The sequence below is a fragment of the Neolamprologus multifasciatus genome, chromosome 5 (assembly GCF_963576455.1).
Source record: "Neolamprologus multifasciatus chromosome 5, fNeoMul1.2, whole genome shotgun sequence".
Taxonomy (NCBI): domain Eukaryota; kingdom Metazoa; phylum Chordata; class Actinopteri; order Cichliformes; family Cichlidae; genus Neolamprologus; species Neolamprologus multifasciatus.
Genome location: NC_140443.1, coordinates 11032278 through 11048122, shown reverse-complemented (window position 1 = coordinate 11048122; position 15845 = coordinate 11032278). Strand labels below are relative to the sequence as shown.

Genomic DNA, 15845 nt, shown 5'->3' with positions numbered 1-15845 from the left:
GACATGCAGCTTTTGAACATAACACACGGAGCCAGATGTAAACTTTATAAAAATACACATGCGGGCCTTAAAATAAGCCTCTATTTTAGGAAAGTGCCACTGAGCAGCAGCGTTTTCTGTCACTGTTCAGGTGAGAAGAAGACAGGAGATAATTCCCTTTGTATTTTGTGTCATCGCTTTTTAATAGCTTCAAGAAATTAGAGCTGAAAGTGGCAGATAAAAATGGATTTAAAGAGTTTCTCACTGTGGCATCAGCTAATGATCAAATGTTCAGTTTCATGCTAATTTTGAAGCGCAAACGGCATGGAAGTCACACAGATGTCTTCCTGTTTATCTTGTGTACAAATATCGGTCTCATTTGAGAGCCAGGAAAGGCGAAATGCAGTTTATGGTGATGCGAGACAGCTGGAGAAAGTGGAGCCAGAGAAGAGCTGCCGTTGATGACTGATGAATGACTTAAACAATTAACTTAACATCAGAATGGCTTTCTGATTAGTTAACTGCTTGTCAAAAGCTCCGATTGGTCAATTTGTGCTGCAGTGAATCAGTCACGTCACTTGAAGTCTTTTCAATAACAACAGAGATGGGGTTTTGTAATGAAACAAATGGTTCTTTTATTCTCGCTGTTAGTGTTAATCTTTCTTGCACAACAACCCATTCCCGGCTTGTCAGTTGATGCCATTTTGTCAAAGACCACACTAGGGCGGCTCATTTATGCACACTCTACTCTTTGGTAACCAGGTAATGATACTAGGGAGATAGTTCTGTCACACCCGGTAGTCATTTTTAAACATGCAGTGTTGCTCACACCATTTTCCCAAAGCTAACAGAGTTTTTAGTGCCTAAATCTGACCAGTGAATGAAGCTGAAAGTCTATTTATGTGATAACCTACACAAATCACCATTGCCAGGATTTGCAATTGTACTAGCTGGGGTTGTAGTTTCTCACTTCCAGTTTATTAACAAAGATTAAAGGCAGCAGATGAACAAGTAGCTGGAATTTCATGCAGAATTTAATGATGGTACAGGGAATGATGGCACTGAACAGTTGTAAGTTGTAGTTCTTGCAGAGTAAGCTTTCTGAAGGGTTTGCCTTTATGATGTTCCTGTGGTGTAGTTCAAGTGCAGAAATGTTAGTGGGTGCTTTTTTTCATATTTTTGACCATTTTATAAACAAAAATGCGCTTCAAGTTTGAGAACATTGAATCATTTTAGAAAAACTCGTCAAAAATGTAGTCTGGTGATGGAAAAAAAATCACCCCTAGGTCAAATCCCACCATGTGGCCAAAAATATATGTATTTTAAAGTATCTTTAATGTATTTTTCAGTTTCAGTGTGTTATCCTGCACTCAAGAACGTGTGACCTTTACTGTTGGGTTTTTCAGATATAACTTAGTAGGAGCGACAATAGTGTGCCCTTGACTGGTTCCCAAATAATCTGATTTCCAGAAGCTTGTGAAGTTTACCTAACTGTGATTTTTAGATGACTTATCACTCATTGGAAAGATTTTATTTTGGGCTCATGAGCTGTAATCAGTTGGTTCCTCCACCCCTTCCTCTCACATACAGTGACTGAGAGCAACTAGAAATGGAACCAAAATGAAATAAAACTATATCATGATAAATAAAGTAATATTTTTTTTGACTTTTGTCCGTTTCTTTGGCTTTTGGAGCTGCATAGATTTCTCTAATCATAATCAAAATACTGGCACTCATCAAAATAAACCACCAACTCCTGAGAAGATAAGTTGGAAACCTAAAATGTTTGGTGGGTGCATATTTCCTGTGTTGACCTCAGCTAGGGCTGTGCGATATGACCAAAATCTCATATCCCGATATAAGAATTCTATCGTCCTGATAATGATATAAATCACAAAATTGTAACATTTTCTGTAAATTCTGTGAATCTCGGGCAGCTCGTCTTGCGGGAAGTGTTTCCAGCTGCGCTTCATGTAGCTGGAGTCGAGTGTTTTAACAGATGCATGAAACGATACATTTTTAGACATAAGTTGTAAAGGCCGCCGTTTTCTTTTGTATTTATTACATGGCGTGGTGCGGGGAAAAGCCTGTTCTAACGTTTGAGTCTAAGGTTTATTTTTTAGCACCTGGCGGCTCTTTTTTAATTCTCATCCGTAAATAATCTGCTCTTTCACGTGATTCAGTTTATTTTGAAAAGTCTCAACAGGATCTTGAGCTTTATTGTGAAAGGTTTGGAACATAAACAAGCGGACACGCGATGCTGTTACCGTCGTTGTTGCTAACCACAACGCATAAAAACAGGCGCTTGTCCGTCCGTAGTGTGGTTATATAAAATCTAAGAGAAAGAGAGAACTTTAAGAAATTAATATAGCCACTACAGTGACCATCAAAACGATGAAAAAATATTGCCGTAAACAGTTTATTTTGCGGCACCATGAAACAAACGATAGCGTAAAATTAAACGATGGACGTTTTATATCGTCATCCGATATATATCGTTATATCGAACAGCCCTAACCTCAGCCATATCCTGTTTGCCGTAATTGGCAAATGAACATCAACAAATTCAGAAGCCACCCTCTTGCAGGGCAAGTGGATCCAAACCATGCCAGGAGAATGCCACACTAGTGCAGTCAGTTTTATTTGTAGACCTCAATCTGACATGTGAAATTTCAAAGAGCTTTATGGGGAAAAAATAATAATTTAAAAGAATAAAAGGACAGAGGTTGTTGGAGTGGACAAAGGAAGAGCGATGTGGCAAGAGAAAACAAACTCAGAGATAATAAAAGTAGAAAGCTGACGAGATATTGACGTTGATATTGACACAAATGCTTTTTTCGACCTGAATACTAAATATGGGAGAGCTCACATACTGGTTATTACAAAATGGACTTAATGGTTGATTCAGTATGACTCAAATGAGTGACTGAGCAGCTGAAGGGAAAGTGTTTACAGAGGTCAAGTCCAACTGTTTTTTCCATAGACTTGTATGTGACAGGAAGTTGTTTCTCTTGGGCAGGTGTCACCCCAAGGTCATTAAAAAGAGAATTCATTTTTAATAATGCAGATTTAAGGTCTTTCTGGTTTGACACAATTTGTCAGACCCTAAGCTACGTCTTCTTCTATGATACTCTGTGATGCAAACACTAGTTAGATGCAAGATTAAAGAAGTAGATGTTTAAGAGTTTTTTAAATTATCAGTCTAGTTTGAGGAAAGCAGTACCAAATGTTGGGGGCATAAACGGCAAAAGCTGCATTCCCAGTTTTTCTCCTCAAGGAATACCAGATCTCTAACAGTTCAGTCATGGAGGATTAGGAGTGCAACTTTGCACATGAAGTGTCAGACAAACAGAAATGTTACATGGCCTTTAAATACGAGCAGAAGTATTTTAAAATCATGCCTCCAGATCCCCTCATTATGGTGTCACCTGTCTGTGTGTACTGTGAAAGGGCTAATTATCAGCCACAGTTCAGTTCTGAGCTTTATGTAAATGAATTCCCATACACACGCACGCACGCACGCACGCGCACGCACACAGTGTACATGTATGTAGGTTAAGAGGTTTCTCGGCCTGCTGGTCTGTCAGATCTTTTTGAACTCTTTGGTGCAAGAAGTCAGCACCCTATCAGAGTTTCAGTATTAGCTGCATAACCCGAGTCCTATTCACTGCCACACACACACACACACACACACACACACACACACACACACACACACACACACACACACACACACACACACACACAGCCTCAGGACATCCATGTCTTTGCCAATTCAAGCTGAACGCTCCTCTAAGCAATCAGCAAGAGGAAGAAAGCTACAAAGACACTCTTCTTTCTTTCCTCCTTTCTTTCTTTCCTCCTTTCTTTCTTTCTTTCTTTCTTTCTCTCCTTCTCTCCTTCTCTCCTTCCCTCCCTTCTTTCTTTCTTTCTTTCTTTCTTTCTTTCTTTCTTTCTTTCTTTCTTTCTTTCTTTCTTTCCTTCCCTCCTTCCCTCCCTCCTTCCTTTCTTTCTTTCTTTCTTTTAGTTGAGACATGCACATTTAAATACAGTGTAAGTCATTTTGTACCTGGTCTCTGGTTTTGTTCAAAGAGGATAGACCTGAGGATTTATAAAGCTCAGCCTTGTGTCATTCTGCAACAGAGGATGTGAGTCTGTGTTAAAGAGAAATCTATCTCCTATAGACACTCGTCTCTTCATACCGGTGATATGGTCATCACGGTCATCATTCTCCATCTCTGGCTTAGCCTGTGAATGAAATGCTATAGGTGAACTATTGGTCCTCCGTTCAGCCAGGATGCTTTTATCTGTCACACATTACAATTTATTGCTCTCATTAAATTAAAAAAAAAAATGTGTTGCTGACAACAGCAGGTGGAATTAGTTTGGGCAGATATTGGATTAAGCTATAACCTCAGGAGGGTTAAAAATGGCATGCTGAAGTGCCAAAGAACTTTTTCAGTGGCCACTTGAGGCTGGCTTAAAATTATATTGAAGCTTAAAAATGTAAAATATTAGGGGTGATGCAGCTTTCAGAGACTGGTGGGGGAATTTCCTCTCCTAAAACACAATACAATTTTCTTTAATTATCTTATTTTTTTAATAATAATAATGGATTGCATTCGCTTTGAGGGCCTCGATTGCTTTTCGAGGCCCTCAAAGCACTTTACAATTCCACTATTCATTCACTCTCACACACTGGTGGAGGCAAGCTACAGTAGCCACAGCTGCCCTGGGGCACACTGACAGAAGCAAGGCTGCCATATCACGCCATCGGCCCCTCTGGCCATCACCAGTAGGTGAAGTGTCTTACCCAAGGACACAACGACCGAGACTGTCCGAGCCGGGGCTGGAACCGGCAACCTTCCGATTACAAGACGAACTCCCAACTCTTGGGCCACGATCGCCCAAATTAGCACCCTGTTTAATAGCCTTTCACATTAAATCAAACTCATCTTATTAATCAAAATGGTTAGCCAGTGCTAATAATAGCTGATAGAAATACCACAGCTGTACAGTTTTAGCTAATGTTTGCCATGCAACTGTTTCCAAACAACAAAGAAGTAAACAAACAAAACAAGATGATGAAAGCATCACAGCTAAACTCTAGACATCTTGACATAGTTGCTCCTGTATATTATGCAGTCTGTGTTAAATGTTTGTTCTGCAGCCACATCTGTGCCTGTTTTCGGTAGTGTTTGCCGATGTGCTTTCTCTTTATCTAATTATTAAAATAGGCCTCACTCGGTCACCAGGCTCCATTTAAGGTGCTGTTGGCACTGAAAGAAAAGCAAGCGGTTCCGAGGATGCTTGAGGCCTCAAACAATGAAAGAAACATCCAGATTAAACAGGGCTCGGTGATGGCTTTGAATAGAAACTTGACCACCAAATAAAACTGCATTGTACAGTCAACCGATTGATATCTATTCCTGCTCTGTGGCATATACAATATGAAAAATGCTGAGCAATGACACAAATTCTGATTTTACTTCTAGATAGCAAGAGAAAAGGAAAATAATAGCAGGCATTACAGTAGCAAAGTCCTACTATGGAAAAGACATCAGTAAAAACAAATTTTATCCACGTTTTCACAGTGACCAGGGGTATTAGCTCCTCAATTCTTTAAAATGTACTTACATCCCACTATAATAACAATTTCTCACAATATGAGGCCCTTCTCTACATTATATCAGAAAAAAGAAAAAGAAATCTGATATATGAGTGTTGGTGTTATTACGCAAGGAAACAAACAGAAGGTAAGTTCTTCGTCAGAAGAGGGAAGATGTAAAAATCCAGGACATGAGAAAACAAGACGAGACAATTACGTGGAGAGGGATATTATAGCAGGGATGCAGTGAATAAACACCTCGTTACAAAGATGAATGCAATTTTAAGAGTTCAGTAATGTGAACACTACAGGATCTGGTCTAGAGGGATGTGTGGAAAAAGTGATGTAGTCATCCTTTACCGCTCATGCTCTGAATTTTCAGGAATATTATGGAGACCAAGAGAACAGGGCCGTAAATGCTTCATCCTGATATCAAAAAGATCTTTGTGCTGTGGGGGGCAATTTAGTGCCATGGTTACCAGAAAAATCCCCACACTATGGACAGTTACAGCATGTGGAGAGAACAGTGTAGTGATGACTGTTACTTTACAGTATGTTTATTGGGGGGTAGGATAAATCTCACATTTATCTTCTCATATGGAGTTTTCACTCCCAGCTGTGGGACTAATAAACGCGATCTTATCTCATCTAATGCATGACAGAGGGCTGGTTTGAAAGCTGCCGTCTTCTATTTTTTGAAAGCGTCTGTGTCACTTGTGGTTAAATGGAGCCTCAGCCCAACCCTTCCACTCTGTGGTTCACCGATGACCTGGTGGAATTTCAGAGGTTAATCACTCTTTATTGAGATGGTTCCCAATTTAGGCCCGTGACATCATTTCAGTCACTGTTCGTAATGTCAGGTCACATCAGTGCAGCATGCATATCAAACAGGTCCATTTAAATGAAGAAGAATATATTTAGCTGGCAGTTGTAAATTTTTTAAAACTTTTTTTGTAGGAGATCAAAGGTAGCAGTCGTGGGAAAGATGTCCGAGCTTTAAGTTTTAATAATTTATTTTATTATTTGAAAGCTCAAAAACTGTCTTCTTTTTTTCCACAGTAAGGCGTTGGAAAAACCATCGTCAATAGTCAAACTCATAGGCTCGCCTTTTTATATGGACAAAAGGTTAAACAGCCTCAAAAAAAAAGTAATTTCTGTTTCATTTGTTGTTAAATATTTGTCGCCTACTGACATGCCCTGCAGCTCGCTGTACCACTTCTGCATGAACTCTCTGTTCAACAGTTTGTCTTATCAATATTTAATGATAACATATTTTTGTGTGAGCAAAAGATGAAACATGCAGAGCCCTTTGTAGAAAAAGCCTTGTACCTTGTTGGATTTTGTTACTTTATACCTGTTTCTTTTCTCAGCTTAAGGATTTTGAAAAAATATCATCAGAGGATCTTTGACTCTGAAATGTAAACCGAGAAATAACTGTGCAGTTTCTGAATTTATGAGGCAAAGTATAAGAGAACTATTCTCGCACAGCTTAAATCAGTGCTGTGCTGGATGGGTTTGGCTCGTTTTTATAATACAATATTTACTTTGTTAATACTAACGGTGTATTTGTATCCATATCAGAGTATACAGGGGGACACTTGACTTAAATCACTTCAGGCTCCGTGTAGACGTCTGCACGCCTGCCAGTTTTTAGTGATTATGTGGATTCATCCAAGACACACAAATAACTTCTGGATTTTAAACTAGACGTTAGTGCAGCGCCTCAGTTCATCAGCTTTGTGTGTTCCTGAGTGCAATTGTTTAAAAATGAAGCTGTAGACTGGTCTCATACAAACTCATTCGTGCCCTACTGAAATGAAAGTTATTTTCAAAATCTTGCTGATGGTTATAAAAAAAACAATTAATATCCATGAACACAAACAAATAAATTGCTTTTTTGTTTCAAAAAAAAAAAAAAAAAAAAGCATAATAGGTTCTCTTTTACTGAATGAACCTGTTCTTATATATAGCACTTTTCTACTCAAGCTCTTAAAGCATGTTTATACAACAGCACTTTTTTCTACGTTTAAGTGATCTCTATCAGACTTTCACATTCTGATGAACACATCAGGATTAAATTGGAGTTCGGTATCTTGCCCTCTTATTTTTGGCATGCAGAGTGGAGCAGCCAGAGATTAAACAACCAAACTTCCGATTAATAGATGATCTGCCCTACCTCCTGAGCCACTCCTAAACTAAATTATCAGTACAGGGTGTGTTATTTTGTTATTAGATCCGGGTGTGTGACTTTAGTAGGAATTGTTACTGCTGCTGTTTTTCTCAATAAGTCCAGCTGTTGGATGGTGGTGAAAGGAGAAAAAACAAACGACGAGGTGGAAGAACCACAGAGAGGATGAAGGAAACGTGAAGCGGTTTTGGCAGCATGGAGGACAGAGAAAGGACAAATAGTCTCTGTAGTGGTGTCTTTTTGTAGTAGAGGAAGAATGAATGAAAGTGAGAACTGTGTGGTGGTTGATAAAACTGTAGAGTTCTCATTTTGGACCGAGGTAGCCCATTTCTGCTGGAAGCTGAAATTTCCAAACATCTGTGACTGGTGAGTGTGCGGCGGTCTGCTCTTCTTTTACTGGAACGTCATCTTAGAGCTTTATTGTGCATCTCCACGGGGACGCTTGCTAACAGGAAGCTGATGCCAAGCACTAGATGAAACATGATTTCACAATCACAGCATTAAATGGGGCAAAAAACAGACTCATATTGTTCAAACCTTCAGTAAAGGTGTTCTGTGATTGAACTCATCTTTTTTTAATCTGACAGCAGCTTTCAGTAACAATCAGTGGCCTCAGCATGATCAAACTGGACTCTGAACTAAACCACAGTGTGATGAAACATGGCCAATGGTGCCTGTGACAGAAAGTGTATTTTTAAAATATCGGAGTGTGTCATAGCTCATCATTAAGATAATCTGTCCTCAGCTCTGTTATGTTGTGTCAGAATTACTGTATATTATCTTATCCCACTGCATGGTAGGGTGCTCTCATTTTTATATTTAATATATGTCATGTCACCTTTAGTTGCTAAAAAAAAAAGGCTTGGAAATGATCTGTTCAAAGAATGCAAATGGTTTGCAGCATGTAGAGATTTAACAAGTGCCACATTAGACAAGGATAATTAAGAAGTATACAAAAAAAGACTTCATTCCTTATTTTCTCATATTTATTCTGGTGAACATTAATCCCTATGAGACACAGATTCAGGGTTCAGACTGCTGTAAATGCTCACTTTGGCAGTTTTGTGGGGTTTTTTGCTCTTGGGTCTGTATTTCTAAGCGAGTTTATGTCGTGGTCATCTCAGGCACAGAGCTCTGCCTGCCTTCTGATTAAACCAACAAAAGACAGCTAGCTTAAAGGCTAAAGCTGCTTGTTTCAGACAAAAGATAAACTGAGGTGCTGATGGAGATTTAAAAAAGGGGTTATTTTGAACTGTGAATTATGCAAAGCGTGAGTTCAATAATAACAATTTACAATTTGTTAGTATTAATATTAATATTCAAATATTTTTTTAATTGTCAAAGTTTATGTTTTCAGATCAGCTTACTTGATTCAGAATTAGCTCATGCTAAGGTATGATAGTATAAAGTCAGCTCACTTAGTTGACTTACTACCAGATCGCAGTCATTCTCTGACCTGTTGGAAACAATGAGTTCAGCTGTAGATACTTGCACTGTCAGTGGGTTCAGGAGCATCCACAGTCTGTGGGACAGCCAGTGTCTGCTGATAGATTTTTGAGACACAGAGTGAAAATGTGATATCTTTAACATCCACACACAGATTCACTTCTACGCACATCCCCCTACCTTGTGTCTTTGCATTCTTTAATCACATTTCACCTCTACTGTCTTAAGCCCCCTCACATCTCATTGATCTCACTGAACTTATTTAATCTCAACTTGTCTCTTCTTATCTCGCGTTGTGTCTTTTCTCCTTATTTTATTCATCTAACCTTATATCATTACACCATCCACACCCCATGTCTTCTTCCCTCACCTCATTTGCCCTCCTCTCATCTCTCCTTTACCACGTCTAATCTTTCAGCTTATCTCGGTCAGCCTTAATGTGGAATATTTCTGCCGCTGAAGCTGTCCAATTAAGATTAGATGGCATGAAACTAGTACATCTGTGTGTGCTGTGTGTAGGAAAACCCTCAAAATGGCAGAAGCTAGTGTCTCATAGTTTCACCTCATTACGGCATCCAAAGAGGAGTGTGACAGACGGGGGAGAATTCACGAGGAGGAGAGGAGGAACTCTTCTTTCGGTCCGTCTGGACAGCATCATCAGAGAGAGCGAGAATAAGAGTCCGTTATTAAAACATGTGACGGCAGAGACATGGCTGAGCTCGTGTTCATGCTGACTTGGAGGCTGTCTTCATGAGAGATCCTGGCAGTGGGGTCAGTTAACATTCAGATCACGTTCCACTGCACACCTCCCGATTTCTCTAAGAATCCCCGGCAGCCATGTTGGTGCCCGCGCGACCATGAGGAGCACGTCTTTGATGATCAGACTTTAGTGGAAAAATACATAATTAAACAAGTGGTTACACTATTTTTCCATTCAGTTGTATGTGTGTGTCATTAAAGTTGCAGCAAACACCAGTTAAAGTTAACGAGAACACGTGATTTTAAAGAGCTAACTGTTGAGATTCTTCTGCTGAATGAAAATCAATACAGAAACAAGCTGCTGATTATCCACTTTTAATTAGCAAACTGCAGTTGGTGTTTTTAAAATCTAATTTAAGCCCAGTTTCAATAAAACCACAAGTAAGGAGCTCTGAAGATGGATGAAGCCCTGGTGTCTCCGTCTTTCTGAGCATCTGGGTCGACTGGGAAATCTTTTTGTTTGTACTATCTTTATATGGAGAATGAATGAGCAGCGAGATGTGAGCCACGGCTGGAAAATGACAGTCACAGTTCTGGAATCAATAACTCAGTGATATTGTTTGTTCCTCGGTAAGCAGAGGTTTGGGAGCAATCTCTCTGCAGAGTGATAAGAGGAGAAACATTGCCATTTTTCAATTCAGTGAACTCATTGATTAGTTGGAGAATTCCAGTGACTGATATTAGCAGAAATTTGATGCAACTCTGCTAGAAGGGATGCTTCCACAAAAATAGCAACTATCATCTGCAAGTTCTAATGGTGTGTTTAAGGAAAGTGTTTTACTCTTAAACAATAAGGTTTGACTGCAGTTACAGAAGGTGTTTTCAGACTGTTTTGAGGTGAACGTTATGAAAAGTCCTTCTAGAAAACAGTGCTGAATAAACATTTACACTGCAACATAGAGCAAATGTTCCTGTAAAGCAAGGTGACATTCCTTGTACATTCCTCCGCCTCCGACTGCCACCCATTACAAGCGGCAAAAATGGGTTTCCTTCTCCCTTAGAGATGAGGTGTGGAGCCATTCGAGAGGGCCTCGGCGTGCAGCTGCTGCTCCTTCACATCAAAAGGAGCCAGTTGAGGTGATTCAGACATTTGACTAGGAGGCCTCCAGGATGGCTTCTAGGTGAGGTATTCTGGGCCTGTCTTACCGGAAGAAAGCCCCGGGGTAGACCCAGGACTCTTTGGAGAGATTTAACAAGTTCAGTCAGTATTATCCTTCGCTCTCATTGGTAGTTGTTTCAGGTGCTAATCTCAAAATTTGCTGAAATTTGTGGACCTTTAATGGTCTGGTCAGTCTCTTTCTGTTGGGACGCCCCTTTAGACACAAAAACCCACCAACTTTAGTCCACCAGTAGTTTTTTCACCTTAAACTGGTTGAATGGTAAATGGCCTGTATTTGTATAGCGCTTTACTAATCCTTAAGGACCCCAAAGCGCTTTACACATCCAGTCATCCACCCATTCACACACACTGGTGATGGCAAGCTACATCTTAGCCACAGCCACCCTGGGGCGCACTGACAGAGGCGAGGCTGCCAGACACTGGCGCCACCGGGCCCTCTGACCACCACCAGTAGACAACGGGTGAAGTGTCTTGCCCAAGGACACAATGACCAAGACTGTAACTTGTGTTTGCGTTCTCTCCCTGTCAGGTTAATTGATGATTCTAGACATGCAGTTGACTGCCAACTTGTCCACAGTCGGTGCTGCCTCTTGCCCAGTGTCAGCTGGGACAGGCTCCAGCTTTAGTTTAAGGTTTTGATAAGCCCTAAATCATGATTGCTCCAGTATAAAATGTGTATAATCTGTCAATTTGTTCATTTAGATTTCAAATTTGATTAGTGGGACGGTTCATTAGTTTCCTGTGAGCAACTCATCCAGACTGGGCTGGTCTGAATGGGTGGTGCTGTGTTGACGTGGAGCAGATTGGCTCTGGTGGAGCAGCAGATTGCGTGTTCCGCGGGAGGGGAACTTGGGTCAGTTCAGGCTGCTTTGGTTTCATCGCTCTCACACACTCTGTGCGTGTACTGTGTGTGGAAATGCTGCAGTCTGCAGCAAAAGGGGGCTGATCTTGACTTTCTATTACTAAACTGCATCTTCTGCCCTGTGTGGTGAGTTAACATAATAAAGTTTGAAGACAAGAGTTAGCCTTTGAGGTTTGACCCTTATACACAGCTGCTATTGCTGCTGCTGATAAGCTGTGGTGGAAAAAGCATGTCTTGCAGAACAAGATTGTAATAGTTATATTTCAAATTCATTGAGATATTTAGGGCCGGTGAACTTTAGCGCTATAAACAGCATTGCTCTAACTAAATATTAACACAGCAACACACTTCAGTCTGACTGCAACACTCATTCACCTGCAACACAGGTACACACAGAGAGATGTTACAGAAATACGGAAAACGGAGTAAAGGTTTATCTCTGTACAGTTCTTTAAAATATTAAATTATTTCAGTTAACAGAAATAAAATAAAACCCAAGCCTTAAAAAAAGTGCAAAAACTAAATTGATATAGAAAAGTCCTTGTTCTTTGTAACTGTGTCTGTATGTCTGCACTCTTTGTCATGTTGCTGGATTCATTTGACATTTCTCCAAGTTTCCATCCACATGTCAGAATAATTACTGTTTTACTAAAGAACAATAACTAATGTTGATGTCAATATTCATGACCTTTCGGTTGTGTCTGCAGGTCTGTCTGGTAACCCTGTCGATTTGGAAAAACGTCACACGGCATTTGGACAGAACTTTATCCCCCCAAAGAAGCCCAAGACATTCCTGCAGCTGGTGTGGGAAGCTCTGCAGGACGTCACGCTTATCATTCTGGAAATCGCTGCAATCATCTCACTGGGCCTGTCTTTCTACCATCCACCTGGCGGTGACAGTGAAGGTCAGTGTAGATTGTCGTAGACGCTGTGTCTTTACCCATTGCTTTTGGTACACTGAAGAGTCAACCTGAGCATTTTAGCTGCTGCCAGCTCGTGGTTTTTCAGAGCCAGAGATGAACATATATGGAGAGGTGGCAGTGCTAAGTTATCAGTATAGCAAGCTGCACACATAGACATAACAAAGAGGGTTGTTTCTCCAGTGGAGTTTTCCTTCCCACTGTCGCCAAGTGCTTGTTTGCAGCGTGTCGTCTGGTTTTTGGAGTTTTCTCTGGATAATTTTATTATTTTAAATGAATTAAGTTAAATTAGTTAAGAAATCAAATAACTGCTAAGACAAAACTACCCGTGGCTTAAAATAGAGGGAACTCCAACACTAACCAAAGCAAGTGAAGCTAACTCGGAGGAGAAAACCACCGTTTTATTAAACTCCCAGGAAGTGAAATCATTTCCTTTGTGAGGTGGAAGGCAACATGGGTTAAACACCTGAAAAAGGCAAGCCCAGCAATCAGCTGACTGGCTGGGTTGGTCAAAACTGAATGGGTGCCATGCACAGATGCAGATTAATTACAGCACTGTTATAAAATACTAGAACTTGATGTGGACACTCAAGTTTGTGAAATCTTGTGAAAGGAGGCGACATGGGAGTTTCAAATGAATACCATACGTGTATCTACTAAGGGGCTGAGGGGTAGCACCAGCGGCCACCTGTATTTCTTTTCTATATCCATGTTGTTTATTTTAATTACATGCTTTTATCAGGTACATTACATTACATACATTAGCACCTGACTAAAAGCCGCAGGTGTTTCAATGTTGACTTATCATATGTAAGAGAAATGCACAAAGGGAATTGTCAGGAAAGAGATGGCTGTTTGGAGACACATCCCTTTTATTAATATTTTGAAAAACAAATTACGGGTACATATTTGCATAACTTATTAGGTATATGTACAAGTACCGGTAATTACAAGTACGAAACATGTACTGTGCTTCTTAAACGAGTAACAAATGTAGTACATAACAATAACCTACAGCACACCAGAAAAATAGATTCGGCCTAACTTTTAGGCTCAGGTGCAGTGACACGGCTTTAACAAGAAGAAAAGTCAGTCATTCACCACCATCTGTCTCTTCTTCCTTCGTACTAAAACCACCAAAGTCTTCTTCTCCAGCGTCTGAAACGAACAGGCTCAGGATGGCTACGTCATCCACTCTCCGCTTCTCTCCTTTGTTTCAAAACCAAAGAAATCCTTGTTGTCAGTGTCGGAGTCGAACACCCTCAGAAGGGCCGTGGCTGTGTCCTCCTCTCCATCATGCAGCAGTCCAGCCCTTCGAAATTCGTTGGTGATCATGGATGTTTTCACACTTTTCCACGCTGTCAGAATCCACTGACAGACTTGAGCACAACTTGCTTTTCGCAAGTTTATCGCCGCTCGTCATCCACGCCGCCGCGTAGCGCTACTTTGAAGTTTGTTTTTCGCACTACTTGTTCGGCACTACGTTGCCTGGCGGATGGACATGTGACCAACATACCACTCTTGAACCCCGATACTGTGTGTCTAATCACATGCCCTTCCGCCAGGCAACGTAGTGCCGTACAACAGCGGAACAAACAAAACAAATTGTCTTACAATATCACAAAAATCATGGACAATCCATAGAAAAGCTGCACCTGACTAAAAGCCGCAGGGTTCAAAGCTTGTGCAAAAAGTAGCGGCTTATAGCCCGACAATTACGGTACTTTCATTTTTACATAATCCACTTTTATAAAACAAGAAATCTGATCATTCATTTGTTTAGTAGTTACTGGGCTAGTTTCCATTACTGTCCATTTTTGCATTAAAATGAAGTAAGAAAATAAACTGGTGCAGCAAACAAACATCTAAACGTGACTTTCTTCAAGTGTTTACACGCAGATACGTTTTATTTCATGCAAATAATGAAACAATAATTGTGGCAAGAACTTCATTAGCTCGGTGAGCCTTAATTGAGTTGGCTAAGAGAGGTTAAGAACTGCCATCAGGAATTGTCACTTGACGACAATTCAGAGCCTGATAAATTATCTGAGTCTTTAAGCCTCGTGGTAACACTCACACATTAACGGGCTCCTCTAATCAAGTGAGTGAGAATCTGAAAATGAAGCTGATGCCTACAAAGCAGGGAAGGCTATAAAAGGAAATCAGAGCACTTCCAGCTTGCTGTCTAAAATGTCATTCAGTAGTGGTGGTTAATGGGAGCGCCAGGAATCGAAACAAGATGTCTGCAGAGGAGCAGCAACGGGAATGTTTAGCTGACACAGAAGTGATGCTGCACTGTTTCGCTGCGTGGGGTTCATTCACAATCAGGGCCCACATCAAAGGAAAAACCTCACCTGCTGCTGCGTCACAAAAGTCAGTGTGTGTGGTCAGCAAAGCAGCATTTGGATCAGAGTAACAGCTGCTGTGTGCAGACTGAGATAAAATATGTTTTGTTGGCCTTAATTATCAAAGCTCTGTTTGCTGAAAAAAGGAGCAGTATGTTTGTGGATTGTGAAGATGCTTTGCATGCAAGGGAGTCTAAAAATATCTAGAAACAGGAAATTATCTGCTAGTCACGAATTTCTGAAAGATGACAAATTAGGAGTAGAAACTTTTTCAGCTGATTAAAGGTTAAGGTTTTCCAAGCTGTGATAACCCCATAGGTGTTACTAAAAGCCCAAACCGTCCCACAATTACTGCATCTATTCCAAAAGTAACATGTATTTATTAATTATTATTATTTATTTTCAGTATTCTGATATGTGTAGGTAGTTGGTTTATATTTTAATTTATATTATTATTTATATGGGGATGTATATATTATATGTACTGTAAATAAAGTTGTTTAAGTAAAGTTTTTGTTTAGCTTTTGACAGTATTCCTGACAGGATACAGGTCATTTTTGCTTTTTGCTAATTTGAAAGACGGCTGAGCAATTAATTAAATTTTAATGATTTTACAAT

At 40.2% G+C, this 15845-nt stretch overlaps 1 protein-coding gene across 3 annotated transcripts in view; it reads left to right on the top strand.

The window, feature by feature from the left end:
- Window positions 1-15845, top strand: part of LOC146518108 (plasma membrane calcium-transporting ATPase 1-like) — a 128246-nt gene that overhangs the window by 61991 nt on the left and 50410 nt on the right. For all 3 annotated transcript variants that reach the window (XM_085161173.1, XM_085161171.1, XM_085161172.1), the window contains exon 4: window positions 12670-12867. In XM_085161173.1, the coding sequence (XP_085017299.1) occupies window positions 12670-12867 (198 nt within the window). The remainder of the gene's footprint in view (window positions 1-12669; window positions 12868-15845) is intronic.